The following is a 23,881-nucleotide window of genomic DNA, read 5'->3' on the forward strand; positions in this document are numbered from 1 at the left end:
GTACCCCACCGGCTTCCCTGATACGGTATTAATGCGAGACGGGTTGACGATCTTGTAGGTTTGTGATTTGCTGGCGTCAAGATCATAGCCTCCAGGCTAGGTGATGGGCGTCGTGTGGACACGAAACACTACACCCAAGAGGTCCAGCTGAGGATCGTCCATAACGGACTTAATATCATCATAGATGACTGTGTTCTGTACCCCGTCTAAGGCTGGATCGATGCGTAGATAGAACAGATGTTGATGGCTAACAGCTAGGACACATAGAGCAACGACTATTCCCCACAGTGAAAGCGTCTTTGGCGGATGGGCATGGTCGATCGACACGATGCCCGTAGCTTTGAAATAGATGTGAAGATTAGCTACCTGTTCAAGGACGAAAGCGAGAATGTATTCGTAGTTCAGAACAGTGGCCGTGCACTGAATCACCAACAGGCGATTACGAACCATGGAGACCTGCCTGTTGCGGGCATTGGTACGTTTCCATCCCACTCCACCATCTATCTCATCTATGCAGCTAACGTTTTACACCGGATCCCGACCCCCGAGCACCCTCGGGGTACGCAATGAGGCCCAAGCAGTCGCAGCACAGTGTCAACGTGTTGGAGGTGATACCAAAGCCCAAATCGCCAAGGTCAAATGCCTGCTTGCGGTGATATGGGGAGCGAGGATCTCCGTAGGGGACCGTCATCTCGCTCGTTGAAATCCGAGGGAACAGTGAGCGACCATTGTAGAAACGTTGTTAATGATAGGGCCCTGGCGGACTTTCCAGCCTATGTGGAATGACCCCTTCCGCTAAGTAGCCTGACGACCATGGATACAGAAGGATGGGCCCTCAGGCTGAACCATGTGCAATGGCTCCAGATCCTCCGAAGGCGCACATAGCATTGCTTATAGCGGGTATCCACGCTGTACCTTCGCTCCACCCACTGTTCCCCTGTCCCGACGCCAGGAGGAAGGACCTGGACTGAACTTGCTGGTGCAGTACTGTTGTCAATCATTAATTACCACTATCAGCCACCACCCTATTCCGTTTAGATTAGCGGCTTATTATTTCTTATCATTATTAACAATCAAGTTTAACATCCACATCGAGCCATTGGCTATGACAGACACAATTAGCGGCTTATGAATAGCAGGGTTACATCTCAGTAGTCATGGTATCATAGCAAGGGTCCCGACTCAGCCCCTATAGTACCAGAATCACCGAGCTCACCGGAATTATCTTTTACACACGGGGCATATTCAATAAATTACTAAGGACATATACCGTCTATGGCAAAAGATTTGGCCTTCTTCCCATTTGATAAATAAGTTCATTAGTTGACTGGCATATATAAATGTACTCAGTGGGGATCTTAAAACCTTCAAGTCACTAGTGTAGAATATGGCTCGCAGTCATGGCCAGGGCTTTGATGCCCCCGATACCTAAGAAACAATAGCAAGATCCATGCATATAAACAAACGGACATCACTCTAGAGCGTCTTGTTCCTTGTGACAGCCAAGAACGTCAGAGACCAGAGCTGTCGGATGTTTGATTCTAACGGTGATGCTATGTCAGTACACACCATCAAGGACATGGCCAGGTCAACTCACCGGTTCCACCGCTGACACCAGGAGGCGGAGGCAAGGTTCCCAAGGGTGTCGCCTGGAATCTGTCATTTTTAAAAATCCAGGACCACACCTCCATAGAAAGCAGGCTCGAATTCTCCTCCAGTACGTCCCAGAAAATGCGGTACGCTTCTCGAACATTGTTATACACAACTGCATCCCGGCAGAAGTCTGGACTCAACGCAGATCCAGAGGATCCATTTGAAACACAACGTCCTAACTGGTGTTCGAGTCCCTTAGCCATCATAGCCAGCTGCCATGACCAGACGACGGTACCATGATAAGCACCTGCGGTAAAGTTCCGTGCATAGACTGGATCAGGACCGTAGGCCGGGTTGGCAACTAGGAGACCGACATCAGTCATGAGTCCTGCGGGGAAGGTACGGCGGATATTATTTGCAGTCTGGTTGACGAAGGCAGTCAGTTGCGTCTGCTCGGTTGTGTTGAGCAGGAAATGGCGGAAGCAGTCATCGGTGTGCATCACTTCCACTTTGCTGAGGTTATTACTGCCGTTCAGAGCTAAGGCATAATACTGTATATCCGAGTCGATCGTGTCGGTTTGGTTTGGCCCTGTGAATCCAGATACTTTCGCATAGGAACGCACCCGCTGTGTCGCCTCGACCCTAGGGATAGTAACCTGCAGTCAAGAAATGTAATTAGTATAGCGACCTTACGAGGAGTTCCACAGTCTCCCACCTCGAAGAATTTCAGAGTCTGGTCCTCCCAGGTCTGCGCGTATGTGTCGGCAAGCTTTGCCCAGTGCTTTCGGGGGAGGAGACCGCCTCGTGCAAGGGCAGCAATTGAACGCAAGGCAGCGGGTACCAAAGCTGTATTGATATCAAATGGAATCCGGCCACCACCAATACCTAAAATGTCAGTCACATAAGAACACAAACGCGGTTGTGACCAGTCAGATCGGGCATACCGTAAGCACTGTCCCTCCACTGACCGACGACCTGACCTTCATGAAGATGGATCAAGTTCTCTTGCTTTTGATCCTTGGCGAATGGAGCGGCAAGGCGCATGACCCGTTCAGCATTAGTCAGTGCCAATTCACCCCAGGTCAGGTTTTGGTTCGCAGTATTGAATATGCCCGCCGTGGTGCTATAGAGTACCAGTCAGCAGGTTGTTCAAAGACATCAGAGTTAGGAAAACAGACTTTGAAAATGCCTGGTATCTGCCTTGGCCGACTGGATTCTCTATGAAGTACTTTTGCATCAGGATGGGAAGGAAGTAATCCGTGTCAACCTAGAACACTCATAAGTATAGGATTATATCCTTCACGAGAAAGATTAGTCGTACCATATGGTAATCGCAGATCATAGAGCTACTCGAGACGTTATTTTTCATATTTGTCCAGGTAGCGTAGTCACTGTGCAGCGCGCGTCAGTGCTTGAACTCAGATATTGCAGAATATCTCCTCTCACCCGATGTTCTCCTCGTGGCACACGCTTCCGTCCGTTCGACTCACACGTTCCAGCACGGATCCGATCACAGCCTCCATGGCACTACCTTCGCCGGTACTGAGAATCGGTTCCAGCAGCAGAGCAGAGATCATCGAGTCCCGACCAAAATATGTCAGGAACCTCCAAGCACCGGCTAATAATTTGTCGGAGTATGAGAGAAAGGACAGAGCTGTCACCTGATCGGCCTGCGGAGAAATCAGCGCGGAGGAATCGTTTTTCAATACCTCTGCGGGGGCCAATTGTGTCAATTGTGGGTAGTTATAAGATGCAGAGAAGATATAATCTCCAGCCGTGAACTCAATATTTTTATCATTGAGAGTCACCTTGGCGTTTGCATCGTTGTTGAGAGGGGAGAACACGAGATGCACAGTAGTCACATTGTCCAGCCACAACCTCTGTAGTGTGACGCCCCCAGTGGGAAGCTCAGAAAAGCGAATGGAATCTTGAATTTCTGGATACAGTAAGCTCGGCCCCTCCACAAAGTCCCTGATGGTCCTGATGCTGCCCAAAATCGGAACAGTCAATTCCGCCGATGAGTTGAAGCGCAACACTCCTGTTACTCCTACCTGAGGGGTGCCGGATGTCGAATTGGGAGGAGCAGGGGAATAGACTGGCGCCAACGGTTGCCCAATCGTCGAGTTCACAAGCTCGATAGCCAGAGTCCCGTTGATACCGCTTTGGGGAGCGAAATAGGCACAGATCCCACTATTACCACCAGGCCACGCGACAATAAGCCGAGGACCGATCACAGACAGATTGCTGTCGGGCAGGGGCGTCGTAACCACCACCTGAGCTGCCACATGGCAGTCGGAGTAGAAGTAATTGCTATACGGAGGGTCGCTCAGAGCAAGGCGCAGCTCTTTGCTGACGCAAGGGGCAGCTGTCCCATTTCCAGCGGACATATGGCCAGAGAGAACATTGAGGGAGGCAATATGCGCGGCATGTTGGTCGAGCGCCTGGAGGTGTCATATCAGCAACATATCCTATATCCACGGCAACATGGAAGAGATTCTCACAAGACGATCTACTGAGGCTGCAAGGACAGTGCTGAAAGCACCAAAGAGTAGGTACTTCAACATCTTGGTAGTCGGTAAGGGTATCTAGCGTTGACACTGAACAAGAACAGACTGCAGGTTCACGCCAAGCCGTGTGTGATATAGACCGCATCAAACGCAAATCCCAAGCGAGAGCGGTTTCGATTGGCCCACGCCGGGATTTCAACAGATCACGACGTTGGGGCCGTTCTTTATACCTTCAGTGAATGGATATATTGATGGTTTGGGCAGTATTGGTTGCTCGGGGCATGGAAAAATTGCTCGAATGTTATTCGCCTCGTGGACATATCCGGAAAGTCCATAGGTGAGCCAACTGGCGTTTGGCGCGTGGAGATGAGCTCACCCCACACTTGCGCTTCCAGCCGACATCTTCGAGGTTGCGTATACGAAGGTTTGAGACCATGCAATATCTCGGGATTGCGGGGCTGGGTTGCGTGGGGTACTGGGGACGGCATGTAGGATTCATAGTTCTTGGCAAGAAGTCTGAGTAAGAAGATGCGGGGGCAAAGTAGGGCTGCCTACTCAGACTTTTTGCCAGATACCAGAATATACCCTTTTGCAAAGAACCTTCGGTACGCGAGGATTCCTCCGATGACCTCCCGAGATACTTCCACTGGAGAAGATTGGCTTCCGAAGGAAATTTCCACGAGTCACAAATGCTCTTCCCCCCGTTCGGTTCACCGATCGGAAACCCTAAAAACCGCAGATCCCCTCTTGACTTGGGTTTGATGACTTGGACCAATCGAGGACGATAATCCTTCTTTATGAAAAGGGAGAGGGGGAAATAAGTGGAGTGATATGGAATACCAGTGAAATCTCATCAAGTCAAATATCAGACCACTCCCACTTTAGTAATATTCCTTACAAGCAATCTCACATGAGTATAGAGTATTCTTTCTTTTAATAGAGTTGATCGGGGACGCAAAATCTCTACTTTCAACCCCTTATAGGCTAGAAATTCATATAGAAGAATACTAAAGCAGCCAATGCATTTTCGTACCTGAGGAACAGGTTCAGTTCCTATTGAAATGCATAAATCTATGAACTTGACTGGGGAAGGCATCTATTACGGCCTATCAGGGCTTAGCACCTCGCAACACGGCAAGCATTGTGATGGATAGCTGGACTATCTTGTAATCCCAGGGCTTCGGCAAATGTTTTGATATCCGGAGATCTTCGCTCAGTGGTACCCTACCGGCTAATGGTGCCATTTGTCGCGTTCCTGTATTGACCTAGGCCCTGCTATGGGTAACGTGTTTAAACTATCGAGCATGGCAAAAAGATTCAGGTGAGGTCTCTCCACTTTAACTTAGCGTTGCTGATATCTATGGCAAGATGTCAAGATAAGGAAGGCTGTAGATATTAGTTGACGCTTGTTTATCTTCATGGTAGCGGGGAAAGTAAAAAGCGTTCTGAGGTTGTGAATATGATATGGATAAAACGATGCATTATTTGGTGTGGTGTTCTCAGTTTTCTCGACTAACATCTCTTGCGGCAACTCTCGAATTGTAGATACTACAGACGCATACTTCATACACTGTCCAGGGGCTGCGCACCCAACCGTGACTGTTCTCGACATAGTGAGCGAACAGGGAGGACAGTTAGAATACCACGAATTTGCATTCCTATACAAAGGGACCCGCTCTATCGGTCCGGTCAGCTCGTGAATTTATGGCCTCATGTATTAGAACTAGAATACCTACCGGGGGGGCGGCGCTTCGGAGTTGATTCACCAGGTAAAGTCCCATCTATCTATATAGCTTTAGTGACTTTGGGCACCCGGTGTTCAGAGTAGAGTAACCACACTTTCAAGTAATAAAAGAATCAAAATACTCGACAAGCCAACTGAACAATCCAATGAACTAGACTCATTTAGTGGCGCTCCCTTGATTTATCCGGAGTTGGTGTTGGTAGATGCCGAGTTCTCACTGAAAATATATATATTTCTTACATCCCGCACTACATCAGCCACTAACTATCTTGGTCAACCTGAGCTATCCAGAGTCCCAACTCTACTGGATAAAATTAGATATATGATTTTCCATTCCACATAGCTTCGCATACATACGGATTTTATTAAATTTCACCGGGTCAATAGCCACAGTGCGATATTGCACAAAGTATGGTAACCAGAACCGCTGCAAAAAGCAGGAAATAATCAAGATGAATCTTCATTTCATGGACTCGAAAAGGGAAAGTCTTGGCACAAATATGAAATTGCTCTAAATTATGGACCCTGAAAGCCTCAGGTTCAGAAACAAACCGATCGAAACAATACAAGATTTTATTTTATTTTTTTTATTTTCCCTTCCTCTTTGAGTATCTCCATGCTTTAAATAACGCTGCATGACAACGTGCAAATTTCGGACCATTTGAAGTATTCCCGTTGGCCACTTTAAATACATCGTTGCCCTGAGCCAATCCGGGGATGGATCACCCTAGGATCGGATCCGATGGGATTAAATTGCAACCGTACACTAAATATGCCGGATCCGACGGCCTAGAGCAGTAAATAATATATCCCACGAACATATGCCCCGCAGAGAGGAGAATGCTTCTGTAAGTATTAATGGATGGATGGATTCCCTGTTGTCTCCCGCAGTCATAGTTCTAGTGTGACAAAAAGAAGTCGTGGACATGCAAAGGGAAATTATGCCACGCCGCACCCAATTCTCTAGTTGCGCTAACCGACGCTGACGGCGCACACATAAACCTGCAATCAGTTCTGGCTCATAGATTGTAGCATCTTCCACAAAGCTCCAAGTCTCTCCAAGCAGCCCTGGGCATGTTCTCCGCAGAGTCTCCACTCCGGCGTAGAGCAACTACGATCCGTACCTTGGGCTAGACCAGCAATGGTCCAGGTGATCCTGACATTTGTCTCGGATAACTATGCTGTGTATACAGTGAGCACTAGTATAGTAACTTTTATCTTGGATCATGGATACATTAGCCACGTGGAAGCGCTCTTCCGAATTTAATTGTAACCAAGGCCATATTCTATGGACATCTACCTACATGGTAATATGATGTGCTTATACAATTTGTAGAGGAAACATGAGTCGGGGCTTTTAGAAGCGCACGGACGGCTGTTTGACTCCTTCAATGCATAGCCGGGTAAGTTCGTCAAAGGATCCTAGGCAATGTGTGCCAGTTCTGACGATATAGAATGAGGAAGCCCCGCTCTTTTTCTTTTCAGCGAAGTATTCTACCCGTCGGATCCGATCTCAATATTACTAGGGACATAATTGTGCTTGACGTCGGTGTTTGTACCGAAAAAACACCTTTCTTAGAACAGTTCCCAACACATAAATTCTACCACCCGAGAAGGGGTTGTAGATTGTACCTCCCACAACTGTCTCATACGACCAATAAATATCCCTCGCTGGCTTTCTGACTACATATTACAGGGCGTTCTTCTTTTCAGATCCCTGTGAATATAAGCCATGGTCGCCTTCAACATTGGTTTAGGTATTGTCTGCCTTGTGTCTGGCACGTCGGCCGGGGCACTTAGCGCGTACAATGTTGACCCTAACTACGTCTCCGTATCTGGCATATCCAGCGGTGGCTTCATGGCAGCACAGCTTGGTATCGCCCATTCCAGTACGTTCTCCTCAGGGTTTGGTGTCTTTGCTGGGGGTCCATTTGACTGCGCTCGTGCTCAACCGGTAAGATGTTTTCCATCTGTCTCTACTGGGACGGAGGACACTAAAGCTCCTTATCTACTGCAGTACATCACATGTATGTACAACATGAAGCCATCTATCGTTGCACCAACTGCGAACATGAAATCATGGAGTGGGAAGCAAATCGACGACGTTGCCAATCTTCAGAGTCGCAAGATCTACATGCAGGTTGGCTCAATCGATACGACTGTGGGCCCTGGGGTAATGCAGCAACTAAGAACACAGATATTGGCGTTCGCTAATCAGTCCGAAACCGCATACATCACTACCCCGGGGGCATCTCATACATTTCCGACAGACTTTGACCAGTCGGGCAATAATCCTTGTGGCATAGCCTCATCACCATACATCAGCAATTGTGGATATGATGGTGCAGGTGCGGTCTTACAATGGATCTATGGCAAACTGAACGCCCGCAATAGTAATAAATTGGATGGTCAAATGATCTCTTTCGAGCAACGTGGCTCTTACGGTGGACCGGGAATGGATAATACCGGGTACCTATATGTCCCCAAGCGATGTGTAGACGGCTCTACGGTATGCAAGCTCCATGTAGCGCTGCATGGATGTCTTCAAAGTCATGACAAAATTGGGACCAAGTTCATTGACAATACGGGGTATGATAAATGGGCTGGTACGTAAACAGTGTCTGTTTTAACCCTCGTTAATCCACTAACGGCTTCGTAATTCTCAAAGATACAAACAATATGATCATTGTTTTCCCACAGGCAGTGACCGACTATGCACTGCATCCCATATGGGGAGGAATGATGGCTCCTAACCCCAACGCATGCTGGGATTGGATTGGGTGGTACGGCGATGATGCCGATCAAAAGGGTGGTAGGTTCACGCTCATGTTGACGATTCCCAATAAGAGATCTATCTATGATATTGATAAATGGCCGTCTTATTAGGAGCCCAAATGACTGCGATCGTCAACCAAGTCAAGCAAATTACCAGTGGCTATAAAGGCCAGCGCTGAAGAGACTGGGACTGATCTTACTATAATCTTCTGAGAACAAACAGGTAGCTTCTCGTTACTAATTTATAAATGATGTATTACTCTATATCTGGGCTTCAACTTACAAGTGGGAAATAGTGCGTTGTAGTTTATGTTTTCTCCGTTACTCTTAAATGATTCGCTCGAGCTTATCGATATTTTTATTTATATAAATAGAAGGCAATAGAGCTGCTTTTGCCGCAGTCTCAGTACTGTTTCTGTAGTGTTTACATTATTCCTTCAAATGCATTAGTGCTGAAATTCGTGTTTGCGAACGGAGTAAGGGTGCTGGAACGGGAGAGGCAGATCCTAGTTCTGCAAGGCCCAGGGTCACAATGAATTGAATCATGAAGACCACAATCAAACCTGAAGATACACGCCTGCGCGCCACCGTAAGCTAGGTTTGGGCCGAAACAGCTTTATCCCACTCATAATAATCAGTAAGCTGTTTACTCGAAGCACCGTCAGCTACTACTAGATATCGAACCCACGAATTAGGAATAGAAATCCCTGTCCAAGAGCAGAAAGACAATGAACTGGCGCGGTATGGCTGTCTGACGGCCGTTTTCTCAAAGAATAGCATCGTCATAGTCTCTGGACTTTGAGATAACTGTGATCGTTCCGGGATGAAGGCTTTGCGTATCAAAGTGGGTGGCTCATCCTTGATGACATTTTCTGGCCCGGATGGCATGCTGAGGAGTTTAAATGTTGATAGCTAAGGAAGGTCCACACGAGATGAATCAACTAAAGTGGGTATTTATAGAGAAGTATGAACATGTTCGTTTCTCTTAGGACTAAAGGCGTTTTATATAGAATGCATCCCTTGACTTCGAAGTCACCCTCATCACGCATCAAGGGACATTATAACCCAATTGACAACTTTGTACAAGTATCTGCAAGGGAGAGGACCTATCCTATCGTGGTCATTGGTTGTATGCGCGGCGTAAAATCTCCCTGCAAACTCTATATCACTGATAAAGGCAGTGAAAGCTGGATACTATTCTTACTATATGGAAGGATAGATGTAGGAGTGGCGTGAAATAACAGAGGAGATATAAGGTCAGGAGGACAGTCCCTCTGCCTGCCCTGAGGAGAAGTATACAAGAGTAGTATCAAGAAAGAAGCAAGGGGACTGTGCGCGCCAATCAGCTTCCGGCTGGATGTATTACTCGTTTGGGTAATCAACCCAGCTTCCCCGCACGAAATAATTGCCACGATGGTGACGCATGTTGAATTAGGAACAATATTGGATGCGAAGAACCCCACCTGGTAACTATAATTAAGAAACAAAATATAAGAGATTCATTTTGTCGCCTCTAAAGAATATAGCCAAAAAAGGTTACGATCCTATACCTGATATATCCAGTTTCAGATCATCAAATATGTCGTTTGATACTTCCAAGTACGGGGAGGAGGTTCAGAAGGTCTCCAAGGACACCCCGCTAGAGGCTATTTTATACTTACTCAAGCGTGATGGCGGTGTCTTCGTGAAGAATTTAATCCCGGAAGAAGACGTTAATAAGGCATTCAGCGAGGTAAAGGATCGCTTAGAGAGTGACATGCAATGGGACGGCAAGTTTTTTCCTGGTAAGCAAAACATTAGTGCCTAGAAGCGCCCTTGAACTATCTAGGACTGATTTTTGTACCGTAGCCGAAACCCAAAGGGCTCCTTCACTGATTGCACGAAGCCCAACGTACACGAAGACACAAGTCATGAACCCCCTTTTCCGTAAGGTCTGCGAGCACTTTTTGGCTACCCGGAGCTGGTTCTGGTGGGGAGACGAGAAGAAAGAGTCCGTGTCAAAGCCCTACGTGCATTCATGTACAGCGATGCGAATTGGCCCTGGTGGTAAAGCACAACCATTGCACCGCGATGATTACATCGCTCATCGCTATCATACAGAGATCGACAAATGGGATGATGCTCGTGACATGGATCGCGAGTCAGCCGTTGGACTATTCGTCGCTGGTACAAGAATTACCAAGGAGAATGGCGGTACCCAGTTTATACCTCGGAGCCACCTTTGGTAGGTCCGAAACCGACGGGGCTGGACTTTCAAATCTGACAACCTCTAGGGGGACGGATCGCGATACTCCACCACGAGTTGATCAATGTATCTTTGCTGATATGGAGAAAGGAGACGGATTCATTATGCTGGCCTCTGCCTTCCATGGTGGAGGTTCGAACGTCACAAAAGATGAGTATCGCCTGGCATTTGCCACTTTCATCACGCGTGGGTTCTTGCGTCAGGAGGAGAATCAGTTCTTGGCTGTGCCGCAGGATGTTGCGCGGAGCTACGACCGCGAGATTCAGGAGTATATGGGGTATTGTATGAGCGATCCGGCTTGTGGATACTACGAACAACTGGACCCGATTTATCATCTTCGGCCGGAGCTCCTGAAGGACACGAGACCCACTGACTTCTAAAGGACTTGCTTTGAACCTGGGTAATTTTAGCTATGGTGGGCATTCTTTAATGGAAACAGATTAGCAAAGCCTTAGAACGTATATATGGCGATCTTATGAAGAGCATTTGTTCTCCGATATGAAGATGAACAATCAGCAAAATTAAACAAAAAGAGTATAGAAATGTGGTCCTCCGAATTCTGGGCATGATCGTTACAAGATACATACCCTTGCATGAATCGCCTCTCCATAGGTTGGAATGCAAACGCAAGAGCCATCCCCCGCCTCAGGTACACGCGCTATGACGTTTTCTGGACCATCGGAACTCCACGGCTACGCATGTTCTGGATCCTGAGGGGGTCGGTTCTAGAGGAACAAGACGATGAATTCATGTCCCCTTAGGGTTACATTCGCCACCTCAGGTGGCTGGCCCGCTTACCCAGTACGGCAATGCTTCCAACCGACCAACCAAAGGATATTCTAGGAATGATTGACGTTTACTCTTACTTCCACCTGACAAATGTACGTACATAAAAGATTGTAATTGCTCGAGCTATATTTACCACACCTGTCGTTTTCCAATTCTCCTATGCTATCTCTCGGTTTTCCAGACACATCAGGCTTCCACCCGTTTACCAGATTGAGAGAGAAATTATGCGCGAAACCACCCAAAGCCGAGGGCAGTTGCCAAGCTTGTCCCCAAATTTAATTGGAAAAGTCGCCATTGTAACGGGTTCCTCCAAGTATATTGTTGCTTCTACTTTACGGTCAAAAATGTCGGATGACTGACAGATCTTAGAGGCATTGGTGCGGGTATTGCTATTGAATTAGGCCGCAGAGGTGCGACTGTTATCATCACTTATACCAGTGAGAAATCCCACGGCGGAGCAATCACGGTTTCCCGAGCAATCGAAGAAACAGAGTCAGGAGGGAAAGGGATCATAGTGCAAGCCAATATAACATCTGCGGTAGACCGGGAGGCGCTCATCGACGCGGCTGTGCAGGCAAGTCCGAACAAAGCAATTGACATACTAATCCACAATGCCGGAAATGGAGACGATGCGTATCTCAAAGACATTAGCGAGGAGTTTTTCGAACAGCTAGTTGGCGTGAATCTGAAAGGTAAGTACTATGAGACCTCTAACAAAATAACATGCAACAATGTTTACTCTTCTCACCACGCAGCTCCGATATTCCTTACTCAGGCTGCAGTACCACACATGCCTCGGGGTGGAAGAGTGGTCCTGATCACATCCGCGGCAGCCCGAATGGGTGTTGCGCAAACCACAGTATACGCGGCCGGCAAGGCAGGCATGGAATCGCTTGCGCGGGTCTGGGCCACTGAGTTAGGTCAATCTCATGGAATAACTGTCAACTGTGTAAGCCCAGGGCCGATTGCCACCGAGCAATTTCATAACAGTGCCCCGGAATTTAAGGGAGCATTGCAACCAATGATCGAAAGTACACCGGCTGAGGCACGAATGGGGGAGGTCGAAGACATTGCACCTCTTGTGAGGTAAGTGCTTGCATTCAGCTTTCGTACCAATAGCAAACCTGATGCTAAGAGCATAAATAGCTTCCTCTGCTCCGAGGAGTCACGGTGGTTGACTGGTAGTGTTCTAAGTGGGACCGGTGGTTTGTTATTGTTTTAGGCCTTGGCAATAGTGTCGCGGTGGAGCGCAATCGGTTATATAGCAAAGGCACCATGATTAGAAGCAATCACTGGCATAGAATCACGAGTATATAGGCCGTACGATAGAGAAAAGCCAAGGAGAAACGTCTACGGTAGAGCAGCATCTAGTCCCGCCACTATTAGTTGACTCTGTCGTTGATCTTTCGAGGCTAAATCGTGCAATAACTATATGCAGTAAGTTTCCTCCCAATTTGCTTGGTCATCACATTACGCACCTTGACTAGATCTGCACTCCACATCTTTTCGCGTGATTCATCGTGTTTCTTCTCCGCAACCTCTTCGAGGTCATTAATGCTTTCATCGCCACTATGGGTTAACCCCATGAAATGCGCATCCCGACCACGAGTCCCGACGTGGTGACTGTGTGTTCGGGCCCAGTCCGGCTCATTGAAGATGTCTCAACCGGATGCTCCCGGTTGGGTAGTGAACCTGGTTGATGCTTTCTTCGGTATACTTACTAAAAGATAAGGCACACGATCCCGTCAGAGATCAACTAGGTCTGTATCATATAGCGCGTCGGGCCTCTTCTATTTCCAGGCTCTCACATCCTCATTTCATGATAACAGACGATATTATTTGGTACCCGCGTGGGGATCGAGGGTTTGAGTTCCGAGGAGGGAGAGAGCCAGCCCAAAAGTTTGGGAGTTCCCTGTCGGATGCAACCTCTCGAATCTCCCATGGGCTTTTTTTGTAGTTTTGTCTTAGTAGTTGCGCATCATATATCTCCTCGGAGTTCGGCAGCAGTAACTTTCCAGCATGGATTGCATTTAGCAAAGGAATGTTACTCTGTTCTACACTGCCTCCAGATCCTCCTAGTCTTCACATAAGTCATTAAGTAATATCATTCCTAAACCCCACGGTTTAGTCTGTCTTTAACGATAACCCTAACCCTTTCTCTAGGCCTATCAATCCGCGCGGAAAGCGAACCCCGGTGGAATAAACAATTCGCCCGCCCCGCGGAGATTCAACCTTGTCCCCACTGATTCTGAACTACAGAGCCATAAAAGCAGTGTTATGATATGATCTCTTAAAATTCTCCATTTTGTATATCCCTATGGCCTCGTGATTTCTGGAGATGACCTGGTGTCGATATTCCGTGGGAAAGACAAGGGTGTAGAAGCATTTCTAATCGCAATACTTACACGAAATAGTTCTCAAGTATTATTATTTCATGAATTTCAATTATTGTAAAAAGGGAGTTTTACCTTCCATCAACCCACTCAATCATATAGGGAAAAAATAATTCTTGAAATGGGGCTTCTTTCATGTTGTAAAGAATGCACTATTAGGGTTATCATCCCATGTCGGAATGTTCGTTGCCTGAGTATCTTTAAGGCACGTACAATGTGGAGCGCGCGGGAAAAGACCGGAGGATAAACAGTAGATTTCGCGAAATAATTCTTCATGGAAATTGAATCTCATGTTTTAAATACTTCTCCCCCGTGTCCTCTATTATGGACTGTTCTAGAGTTGTATGCTCACAGAATGGACTATTTATGGTAACTCAAGTTTACTTTGATTCGTCTGAGATAGAATTTATGTCTCGGTCAAGCGATTTAGGGTGTACTGTAATCGTAGGAAAGAAGGAATATAGAAAAAGTGGTTCGCATTCTATGATAATAGACGATAATAGACGCTCCATGCCAATCCTTTCCTATACACAAGGGCATGCTCTCATAAAGCTATACTTTCCCCAAAAATTTCACTGACGGGCCACGTGATATGGATTCTCCACATGGGATCCAGAAGTTGATAGATCTCCCTGAGGACACAACTTCCCCAAGTCTGAAGGAAGTAGTTTTCTCGCGCTATATGTAAAAAGGCACAATAATGTGCGAGAATGACTAAGGAGAAAGGCTCTCTGTGTTGCATATACTGGAGATACTGGGGAGTTGCTCGGATGGCCCACCCCACGGCCAGCATCATACAGGTTGGTTGAGCATATGTATGGACTGAAAGTGCTCTTAATTCGTCAACCATACGTGCGTATGTAGCGGTATCATGATTTCTGCCTGTCCCAAGAGCTGCGTTGAGCTGTTCGAGGTGGTCGAGAGATTCCTTGGCACGCTCGGGGTAATTGATCGGTGGTGGTGTAGGGTTGAACATAGGGGCAAAGTTACTACTTCGTAAAGAAGAGCCTGCGTTAATAATCTGCTGGACTCCGCGACACAGCACAAATACGTTGTGCAGAGTATCTAGGCAGGGCAGATCGGCGTCAGCAACTCCGGTCAGTGCAGAGCCAAAGGCAAATGCAACCACCAGCCCAGAGAGGCCCATCATGACCTTAGCATTTGCCACATCAATATTTTGGAGATTTTGAACGAATTGCGGGAGTGCCTGGCCTTTGTGTGCTGTGGCTATCCCTAACCAAAAGGATTTCTGTGGTTCAATTTCAGATAACGAAAGGTGCAGCGCGGACACAGCCAAGATGCCGTGCATTAAAAATGGTGTGTTCAGCGCTTCCTCGACAAGTAATACCTTCCATATACGTTTGGTTTCTTCGTTTCGCGCGAAGAATCGGTGCGTGTCGGCTTGCCACTGGACGATAAGCCGGAGCTGATTCAAATCCAGAGTTGGACTAGGGCTGGAGATTGTACCATTTGCCCCGAGCCTATCTAAGAGGTCAAAGGAGGTATCTGGTGATGGCAACGCACCCTCCTGACTGTTGGAAGATATCTTCCTGCTACCCCGGGGTCGTCGTCGAGGGGGGTTACCCTCTCCAGCCCAGATGAAGGGCGTGTCTGTGCCCCAATCACAAACCTCCTGGCGTTGTTGGCAATTTGTGCAAGTCGGTCGCACCTCATCACACTAAAGGGATGTATGTTAGAAGGGAAATCAGTTAGGGGTGGGTTGGCATACGAGGTTTTTATATACGCATCCAACTGGGGATTGTGCATACCTTCACTCTCCGCTGTTTACATGCTTTACAGCCATGTCTAGATTTCCGGTGGGGTCGACGAATAGGCATGAGCGGCACATTGTCCTAGTGATACACAACTAGATCAGGCGATGTGATTTGCCTCATCTTCTGCTCCGAAAGACAAAAAAAGGCCCAAAGAGAACTCCGCCATTCACCGCCTGACTTACCGCCCGTGGCCTAACCGGCAGAGTATTATATCTGTTTCTGGCCTGTAAAGAAGCCCCTCATATAGTAATCGATACGAGTACGAAGGAAAAGACCCACCTCGACCCATACAGCTGCTTTATGGAAAATAGAAGGAGATAACAGGGTCCCACATGGTTCCCTCTGTCTAGGAAAAAAACCATCATAGCTTCGATCTGTGGCTCATTCTGTGCTCTGCCGAGGTAAGGAGATGCGATGGTGTTAACCTTGTGGCCAGAATTTCAGGTCGATAACATCCACCATAGCGTCGTCCTGCTTCATGTCGCTTGATCTGAATGCCTCTCCTCCCATTAGATATAGCCACTTACTGCCATCGCTCATCTACATCAGATGTCGTTTATGCCAGTAACTCTGATATTTGTTGAGTAGCTTGGTGCCTGTACGTGGGTTGGCCATGGCATCAGAACTGAAAACGGGCAGAGGAACTGGATTTTGCTCATCTTCCTGAGCCTTACCTCGACCCGTAGACCTTCATCGACGTTCCTGAGGTATATACTGGACCGCGACATACCTTCGTATTACATTACTTGCCTCACATTCATGTGACATATTCAGGAAAAAGCGAGCTTACAGGAAAAGTTCGCTGTTCACGCCGAGTACGGAAAGATGTGTATTCTGGACACACCAGCAACATGTAAACTGTACGTCGCAGACAGCGATATCGCAAGCAGGTGCTTTCTCGGTGGAAAGACTTGCAAAACCCAAGCCCGCTTCTGAGTATTACACTCCTCTCAAGGAAATTAAAGTGGCTACTAAACAAAATTCTGAGGTGAAATGAACACCTTCGGACGAAATTTAGCCTCGGTACGAAACCGCGACGCTTCGATTCTCTCTCCTTGCGATTTGCACTACCACATACCAATCCTAAGATACTGACAGATTTCAGACTGAAGGGGACGACTGGAAACGTCACCGTAAACTGAACACGCGGGCGTTTAATGAGATGATGCACGAGGCAGTTTGGATTCAATCGGCGAGACCCGCTTTCACCACTGTCAAGCAGTGGGCTGACGCATAATCTACTTCGACATGATGACGCTAAGCTTAGACATCCTTTTTAAAGCATGCCTTAACATCGACGAAGTTGACAAAGATAACGGAGAGATATTGGTGGCGGACATTGCAGCTTGTCAATTGCACCAAGAGGTGGTCCTAAACGTGATAGCAAGTCCGCTCACACTCCGTCGCGGGATGGAGCATATACACAGAACTAGGACTAGTTGTAAGCCGTTGGGCGAGCTATTGAGTGAATTCGTGGAAGCCTTCAGGGCTTCAATAAAGCAGAACCCACGCGGAGATCTCCTGTCTTCAATCATCGCCCACAACATAAGCATATATTTCCTCACGTCGTTCGACTGCGTGCTATCCTAGTAAGTGATTCTTGTTCTTAGACCGCTTGATTCGGTCTTCTAATAATATACACGGTATGAGACACTTCGGCTCTACGGCGCCGTGACCGGTATCATATGAAACATAAACATCAATGAACAGACTCTACTGTTGCCCGAGCACGAAATTGTCTTTCCCAAGGATACGGTCGTTAACATAAATACCGTTGCCATATATAGCGATCCTGATCAATAGAGCCCTGACCCACTAGCCTGGAGCCCATTGGATGGCTACGGCAGGAGGCGGACAGGTTTTCGGAAGGAATCTCTCGAGAGAAGCTCAAGTCACTTTTCGCCTGGGGAGATGGTCCGCAGCTGTGTCCAAGGTAGAGGTTTTCGCAGATTGAGGTTTCCGCTGCTCTTATCGGTTTCTTAAAAAGTCAACCGTGTGGAAATACAGCCTTCTCCAGGCCAGTCTATCGAACACGTACGATCTCAAGCACATTTTCATTCAAAATAGTATGATGGGCTTTACGCTGCGGATGCCGAATACTGAGTCGGGAAGCCTTCGATGGTCGAACCGATAAGCAAGGGAAGCATATTAGGGTTTAGGTATGGCGCATTCTTCTATGTAATTTGTTATTTGCTGAAAACCACGGTGTCTATAGAATGTTGGTTTGACAATTTTGCCTTCATACTTGCACATATATGTACCAAAAAACGAAAAGACCCTAAAATTAATTGAACAAAGTGCCATCGAGCTAACTTCTGACCCCAGCCGTAGCCCCGTCCCCCCAGACACACCCCAGAGACCCTCTGTACGCACCACCGCTCCCCTCAATCTATCCAGCTGGATCGCGAGCTGGCCATGGGGCTCTTCGATTGTTGATCCCACCAGCCCCCGCATTGCCTTCCTCCCAGGTAGTCTAAGTCGACTGGGAGCTCCCCGTACGGATGAGCTAACGGGAACCAGCAGGGGCAGATCTTCCCCCCAAGTCAGGCATATCATGGCTTGGGGGGTGTAAAAGCGTATAATATGATTTCTCAGTCTTATTGGAAACTAACCTACGAGGTAAGACCGCAAAGGCCCTAATTCTTTCAAGTTCTCTAATACTTTGGGCGTATAAGGGGCAATAGGCAGCTTATATCTAGATAATATTCAAAACAATTATTATAGGCCTCAGGGCAAATTAATATAACTATCGAAACAGCCTAACAGAAAACCTTAGGTGCCATTTCTAGCATGTTTGGCTTATTCTGAGCCTCTGGGTCTAGTCGCCGACTAGGGCTAACGGTACGAATGCGAAGGACCCACCAGGTAAACGGACCTGGCCCGAGCTTATTTCTGCTTTCGATTCGCGTTCCACATGGCCGACCCCGGTATCAGAATGATATGTTCAGCGGTACTCTCTACCGTACTGGACAAGGAAAATGGAAATATCGCACAGGACTATGTATGTGGCTGCCTTGGCCACGGTCTCTATACGAGTACGACATGCGGAGTATAATGTCTAGGCACCGTAATCTTCGATAATATATCTTAAAAGACGAGGTCCGATTTTCAGCGTGGTATGTAGCTTGCGTTTGCATCCCAGTTATCGTCCTCTGTGCATATCATTCCAACTTCTCATTCATCGCGTCTGGTCGATATTCCTTCAAGTCTCTCCCTCAGGGCTACAATGAATCTCTCGATCGAGAATAATCCCCAAATCAAGTTCCGATTGCACATAGCCATCGCATCCTTGCTCTTTTTGACCTTCATCCTTGTTATCGCACGCGTTGCAGACAAGGGTACTCCTCCATCACGAAGCAACACATGGGGTATCGCAGTAGTGAGTGACTCCACACTATCAACTGGAAGAAAATGACTATTTCTATGCTGCTAGGAGCTGACAATGCAATTTCCACGTATGTAGTGCCTCAAGTCAGCAGTCTTTATGGCATACCAGATCGTCACTGCTCACGCCGCGCGATTCAAACGATGGGCGAGCTGCAAAGCAAACATGATTTTGAATATCATTGATACGGTGTTCTGGTTCGCACTGTTCATTATAACCATAATAGGAACATCAGGATCCCGTAGTACCAGTAGCCGTGCATTGGGAGCCATTATAGTCATGTTGGCTCTGGTTCTGTGGTATGCGCTTCTATATCTGGTTACATGCTATACCTTGATTAGGAGTTTTACATAGGGAAAGGAAAGTGCTAATTTATATTGGTTCATTTCACACAGCAGCCTCGCCGGTTTCCTTTCCTTCTTCAGCATCCGTGACCGACATTACTATAAGCAACATGGCACTCTGCCCGAAGCAACTGCCAACAAGTCTCCGTGTTAAAGACAGCGGGGATGAGGCCCACCCACCAGACACGACAGTTCCTTAGCCTTACTTCACCGTATTTCATAGATGAAAGCCTATTCTTCTACTAAGAATTCTAGTTGTCATTAAAAATTTGCTATTCTATATCAGTACCGTTTGCAGAATCTGTCATCCAAGAGGGGATGTACAGGGAAGTAGTTCTAGCGACCTTCCTTAGACATAAGCAATGGACGTAGCGGGCCAATTCTTGCCATAGAGAACTGGGTTAAAAAAATGTGACGAAAGGAAATCTGCTGTTCGTCATGGAACCTCGTCTCCAAATTGGCGTATGGAATACACCCATAACTCACCCCATTTTCCATTCGAACAATAGAATTTTAGGGCATTTTTCAAGGATAAAAAGCATTGTGTAATTCTGCCTATCCTGTCGTGTATTACAAGTAACATAAATACATAACGGACCCTGACAAAATAATAAGTACGATGTATATTTAAACTCTATCAGAACGTGTAGAGTTCCTTCAAATATCAATTCGAAAATATTAGTTTTTGGCCAAAATATGAGAGCATTTTAAGATATTGAGATATTGAAAGCTTAGTGTTACGCAACAGTATTTTAATTTTATCGCTATATCTTATAGATCAGAGGTGCTATTCAAGAAAAAACTGGAAAACTGCAGGATATTGGGGCCTGGCTTGAAGTGTAATACTCAGGTTCAATTTTGCAATTACGATGTTAACGGACCGAAGAGCTGTCCAATATTAACGAATTTTGGTCTTGGAATATAAACTGGCTCCTCCGAGATGGTAGGGAGTTAATTGGCCATACAATAGTAGCAAGAATAGATACAAAAAGGTAGACAAACAAGTATGCGCCCCGACATGTGTATAAATAATGGTATCAACCCTTACAAATGAAAGCTGTCATAGAAAGACATGACTCATGAAGACATTAAATAGGTTTATGTCTTTAGGCCTGGCTGTCGACCACCATTTCAACCGTACTGGTAGGAGCAAATTTGCGCCTCACGAGAAAGTTCTCGAAATATTGTTCTCCACGATCCAAGAGAGAGTTGACCTGACTGGGGTGAATATAGCTGAGGACCAGCATCGCTATGAACATCAGCAAGGCGTCGAAGACATAGATGAAGACCTCGTGTTTCATAAGGTATCCATCATATCCATCCAAGTACTCCACCACTCGGACGATGGACCGGACCAAGACCAGCAAACTAGTCACATAGAGCGCAATCATGTGTCGGCGCCAAATGCGACCCAGCTCGGCAGAAGCGCCGATACGCTTCTTGGCCATGCGGAGCTCGAAAACAATTGCAGTAATCACGAAGAACCCGAAGAAGATAATCTGCACGAAGAGACCACCAATGATTATGTGTTCTCCTGTGGCCGGATCGGTGGAGTCTTTGACCATGATGCCGGCGCCTGGAGATCTTTAGCCTTGACTCTGAGTAATGCCGTGGGCCACATGGATTAGACCCAATATGGTCAACGTACCAGATGCTTGCATCAAGAAGGATAGCACATCGCCTGCAACGAAGATTTTTGTAAGCCACCGGAGGGGAATGACCGAGTATCTCTCTGCCTGGAGCATGGCGATGATGCGGCCGAGGGTCATGTAGATACTAGCTGCGAGAAACGCGGGGGCGATGAGAATAAGGGCGCTTTGCATGACATAGGGACCCTTGGTGAAGTTTGGGGCTTCTTTTGATGATAATGCACGACCAACATAACCGATTGTCTCGACTGGAGAGAAGTCAGCCTGGCTCAGCCCGTGCTCTTGAGGTCACAACTTACGAATTCCGCCGATAGCAAAGGGGATCATGAACCATGTCCTGGTGCGGAGTAGTTGATAGAGATGAAGTATGGTAGCCAAGCCAAAGAGTGCGACGAATATACCGCCCGCCGCAGCGGAAGGTGTGTAGTAGTAAAACGTGAACTCCATTTTGAGATGGTTGGTTCGTGAGACGAAGATTGACCTAAGGTGTGGTGGTCTTTGATAGTGTCTGATAATGCCCTAGCTCCCAGCGGGGGAGAAGGGGGCACTTTAAATAGCATCCAATATGGAGCAAATTTCGTTCCTAGCAAGGTAATAGGAACGAAAATATAGTTATCACCGCTGTGCTTCTTTACGCGGAACGGATCACCTACCTAGTGGGCTTAATTTCTATGTGACCCACACCATCTCCCGTTCTCGTATTCTTTACCCATTGAAGCGGACGTTAGGCGCTCGGTCCCTGAATTGCCACCAGAGCCAAAAACATTTTTTCTTTCTTGGTCTGAACAGACATTCCCAGTCTTGGGATGTATTGGAAAGGAACTGGTAGACTAATGACAGTGTAAATGCATAGACTGCCGAGGGAGAAGTATACACGCATGATCTGCTACTGGAGAGGTCTTTTCTAGGTAGGTAATCTGGATATATGTCTATATAGTATCTGCTCCTATTTGGAAATCTACAAGGTTCCGGCAATTCGTAGTGTGAGCTGCTAGCCTCATCAGCAAAATCTACACGTGGGTCTCTTCTTGAGACAAGCAATCAGTACAAGGTAATGAAAAATCTGTGGCTTGGTTGGGGGAGGTTAAATCGAGATCAAATAGATGAGTGGCAGTGCCTCCAATGCCCGGAGCTCACGGCTCCCTTATTGGATTGCTGGTGATATCCATTGCTTCGAAATTACCAGTGGCTTAACCAAGGTAGGTGGAGATGTTAATGAGCTTATCGTACTTCGTACTGAGCACCGGTTCTGGTAAAGTAGGACTAAACTAAACGTCTTCCGCTGGGTCGGTCCCATTTTTCTCGGCGTGGTCTATGGTTCAACGAATACCCAAATTTAGAGTAAACAAAACGGATCAGGACATCGAAGCAGTGCACCAGACTTGGTTGGTATTGTTGTTGTCCCCTCATATATTCTATCCCACTTCCCACCTAACATTGTACATGTTGAATTGCCACTGAGCTTCAATTTTGTCTCCCCTGGAACCGCGCATAGCCTATCGGAGAGGCACCAACGTCCTCCTCCTACCCAAACAGAACCATGGGATACCAATACTATCATTATGAACCTTCTGGAGGCGCAGCAGTTAGCTTTGCTGCTGTCTTTGGACTCACGACCGTTATACACATCTGGCAGATGGTCCGGGCAAGAACCTGGTACCTCACGCCATTCGTCATTGGTGGGATATGTGTGTTTAGCCCATTCACTATTTGCATTTACACATTATACTGGCCTGCTAACGCGCATGCTGCCCGATATAGTTGAAGCGATCGGCTACCTATGTAGATATATCAGTTCTACCGAAACACCAGATTGGACAATGAAGCCATACATTGGGCAGAGCCTACTCCTCCTTCTGGCACCGGCCCTCTTCGCCGCATCCATATACATGATCCTTGGACGCATTATCCGAATGCTAAACGCCGGCTCTGTTTCCCTGATCCGCCCGTCGTGGCTAACCAAGATCTTCGTTACCGGCGATGTGTTGTCCTTCCTCGTACAAAGCGGCGGTATGCCAACCCTGAGCGAGAGACAAAGAAGGAGGTTGCTGATAATAGTATACAGGAGGCGGCATGCTGGCTAAAGCCACGTCTCAGGCCTCAGTGAAGCTAGGAGAAAACATGATCATCGGGGGCCTGTTTATCCAAATTATCTTCTTCGGATTCTTCATTGTCGTTTCGGTAGTATTCCATCGTCGCATGCTCAGCACTCCTATGCATCACATGGTGGCCATGGAGGTTCCTTGGAATCAGTACATGAAGGTCCTCTACTCGGCCAGTATACTAGTTATGATCCGATCGATCTACCGGGTGGCCGAGTACGTGCAAGGCACCAGTGGCTATCTCCAGAGTAAGGAGGCCTTCATTTACATTTTCGATGCCGCGTTAATGTTAGCTTGCTGTATCATCCTCAATTGGTGGCACCCGAGCAAGGTTGTATCTTCTAGAAAGGTGGATAATGGTGCAGACCTTGAGATGTTGAATACAAATCAGTACGGCAACCTTTGATCGATATTACCACCTTCTGAGATCGGATTCTAACGATGAGGGTGGAGAGACACGCGGGTGGCCTTTATAGATAACCGATTTATGCAGCATGACGTTTGGTTTAGATAAAATGTGGTGATTAAACAGACAATGGTTATGAGTCGCGAAGACAGGTCTCTGATATTAGCAAGAAAT

At 47.1% G+C, this 23,881-nt stretch overlaps 9 protein-coding genes across 9 annotated transcripts; 5 read left to right on the forward strand and 4 right to left on the reverse strand.

The window, feature by feature from the left end:
* Window positions 1-96: 96 nt before the first annotated feature.
* On the reverse strand, window positions 97-691 carry BDW43DRAFT_312917 (copper amine oxidase; the record flags this gene model as incomplete). The annotated part of the gene is made up of 2 exons (XM_032047468.1): window positions 97-456; window positions 530-691. 2 exons carry the CDS (start codon window positions 689-691, stop codon window positions 97-99), a joined length of 522 nt encoding a protein of 173 aa, XP_031898535.1.
* Window positions 692-1,476: 785 nt separating this feature from the next.
* BDW43DRAFT_301624 (uncharacterized protein) lies at window positions 1,477-4,157 on the reverse strand (the record flags this gene model as incomplete). Its single annotated transcript, XM_032045085.1, has 8 exons — window positions 1,477-1,553; window positions 1,598-2,249; window positions 2,309-2,478; window positions 2,538-2,716; window positions 2,772-2,860; window positions 2,915-2,984; window positions 3,040-4,034; window positions 4,107-4,157. The coding sequence occupies 8 exons, from the start codon at window positions 4,155-4,157 to the stop codon at window positions 1,477-1,479; spliced, it is 2,283 nt and encodes a 760-aa protein (XP_031898536.1).
* Window positions 4,158-7,576: 3,419 nt separating this feature from the next.
* Window positions 7,577-8,798, forward strand: BDW43DRAFT_312919 (putative polyhydroxybutyrate depolymerase; the record flags this gene model as incomplete). Its single annotated transcript, XM_032047469.1, has 4 exons — window positions 7,577-7,798; window positions 7,862-8,450; window positions 8,513-8,656; window positions 8,731-8,798. 4 exons carry the CDS (start codon window positions 7,577-7,579, stop codon window positions 8,796-8,798), a joined length of 1,023 nt encoding a protein of 340 aa, XP_031898537.1.
* A 1,313-nt stretch (window positions 8,799-10,111) lies between these two features.
* BDW43DRAFT_136179 (phytanoyl-CoA dioxygenase family protein) lies at window positions 10,112-11,611 on the forward strand. The gene is made up of 3 exons (XM_032038263.1): window positions 10,112-10,403; window positions 10,468-10,843; window positions 10,893-11,611. The coding sequence occupies exons 1-3, from the start codon at window positions 10,199-10,201 to the stop codon at window positions 11,242-11,244; spliced, it is 933 nt and encodes a 310-aa protein (XP_031898538.1). The 5' UTR covers window positions 10,112-10,198; the 3' UTR covers window positions 11,245-11,611.
* A 266-nt stretch (window positions 11,612-11,877) lies between these two features.
* BDW43DRAFT_301627 (SDR family NAD(P)-dependent oxidoreductase) lies at window positions 11,878-12,875 on the forward strand (the record flags this gene model as incomplete). The annotated part of the gene is made up of 4 exons (XM_032045086.1): window positions 11,878-11,966; window positions 12,023-12,345; window positions 12,409-12,739; window positions 12,800-12,875. 4 exons carry the CDS (start codon window positions 11,878-11,880, stop codon window positions 12,873-12,875), a joined length of 819 nt encoding a protein of 272 aa, XP_031898539.1.
* A 1,700-nt stretch (window positions 12,876-14,575) lies between these two features.
* BDW43DRAFT_282127 (Zn(II)2Cys6 transcription factor) lies at window positions 14,576-16,004 on the reverse strand. The gene is made up of 2 exons (XM_032042596.1): window positions 15,816-16,004; window positions 14,576-15,724 (listed from the first exon to the last, which is right to left on the reverse strand). The coding sequence occupies exons 1-2, from the start codon at window positions 15,882-15,884 to the stop codon at window positions 14,591-14,593; spliced, it is 1,203 nt and encodes a 400-aa protein (XP_031898540.1). The 5' UTR covers window positions 15,885-16,004; the 3' UTR covers window positions 14,576-14,590.
* Window positions 16,005-16,702: 698 nt separating this feature from the next.
* On the forward strand, window positions 16,703-17,342 carry BDW43DRAFT_282131 (uncharacterized protein). The gene is made up of 3 exons (XM_032042597.1): window positions 16,703-16,757; window positions 16,810-16,844; window positions 16,927-17,342. The coding sequence occupies exons 2-3, from the start codon at window positions 16,815-16,817 to the stop codon at window positions 17,056-17,058; spliced, it is 162 nt and encodes a 53-aa protein (XP_031898541.1). The 5' UTR covers window positions 16,703-16,757; window positions 16,810-16,814; the 3' UTR covers window positions 17,059-17,342.
* A 3,314-nt stretch (window positions 17,343-20,656) lies between these two features.
* Window positions 20,657-21,771, reverse strand: BDW43DRAFT_320699 (RTA1 domain-containing protein; the record flags this gene model as incomplete). The annotated part of the gene is made up of 3 exons (XM_032049141.1): window positions 21,499-21,771; window positions 21,199-21,447; window positions 20,657-21,126 (listed from the first exon to the last, which is right to left on the reverse strand). The coding sequence occupies exons 1-3, from the start codon at window positions 21,644-21,646 to the stop codon at window positions 20,657-20,659; spliced, it is 867 nt and encodes a 288-aa protein (XP_031898542.1). The 5' UTR covers window positions 21,647-21,771.
* A 968-nt stretch (window positions 21,772-22,739) lies between these two features.
* Window positions 22,740-23,860, forward strand: BDW43DRAFT_320701 (RTA1 domain-containing protein; the record flags this gene model as incomplete). Its single annotated transcript, XM_032049142.1, has 3 exons — window positions 22,740-22,887; window positions 22,961-23,209; window positions 23,265-23,860. The coding sequence occupies 3 exons, from the start codon at window positions 22,740-22,742 to the stop codon at window positions 23,705-23,707; spliced, it is 840 nt and encodes a 279-aa protein (XP_031898543.1). The 3' UTR covers window positions 23,708-23,860.
* Between the last annotated feature and the right edge of the window lie 21 nt (window positions 23,861-23,881).

The sequence above is a fragment of the Aspergillus alliaceus genome (genome assembly GCF_009176365.1).
Source record: "Aspergillus alliaceus strain CBS 536.65 unplaced genomic scaffold BDW43scaffold_33, whole genome shotgun sequence".
NCBI classification, from domain to species: domain Eukaryota; kingdom Fungi; phylum Ascomycota; class Eurotiomycetes; order Eurotiales; family Aspergillaceae; genus Aspergillus; species Aspergillus alliaceus.

Excerpts from the sequence above, each read along its gene's own strand:
- BDW43DRAFT_136179 (XM_032038263.1), top strand. The coding sequence starts at position 10,199 with ATGTCGTTTGATACTTCCAAGTACGGGGAGGAGGTTCAGAAGGTCTCC. Across the intron at positions 10,404-10,467 it reads GGACGGCAAGTTTTTTCCTG|CCGAAACCCAAAGGGCTCCT; the intron begins GTAAGCAAAACA and ends TTTGTACCGTAG. Across the intron at positions 10,844-10,892 it reads ATACCTCGGAGCCACCTTTG|GGGGACGGATCGCGATACTC; the intron begins GTAGGTCCGAAA and ends GACAACCTCTAG.
- BDW43DRAFT_282127 (XM_032042596.1), bottom strand. The coding sequence starts at position 15,884 with ATGCCTATTCGTCGACCCCACCGGAAATCTAGACATGGCTGTAAAGCA. Across the intron at positions 15,725-15,815 it reads GTAAACAGCGGAGAGTGAAG|TGTGATGAGGTGCGACCGAC; the intron begins GTATGCACAATC and ends ACATCCCTTTAG.
- BDW43DRAFT_282131 (XM_032042597.1), top strand. The coding sequence starts at position 16,815 with ATGAACACCTTCGGACGAAATTTAGCCTCG. Across the intron at positions 16,845-16,926 it reads TCGGACGAAATTTAGCCTCG|ACTGAAGGGGACGACTGGAA; the intron begins GTACGAAACCGC and ends GACAGATTTCAG.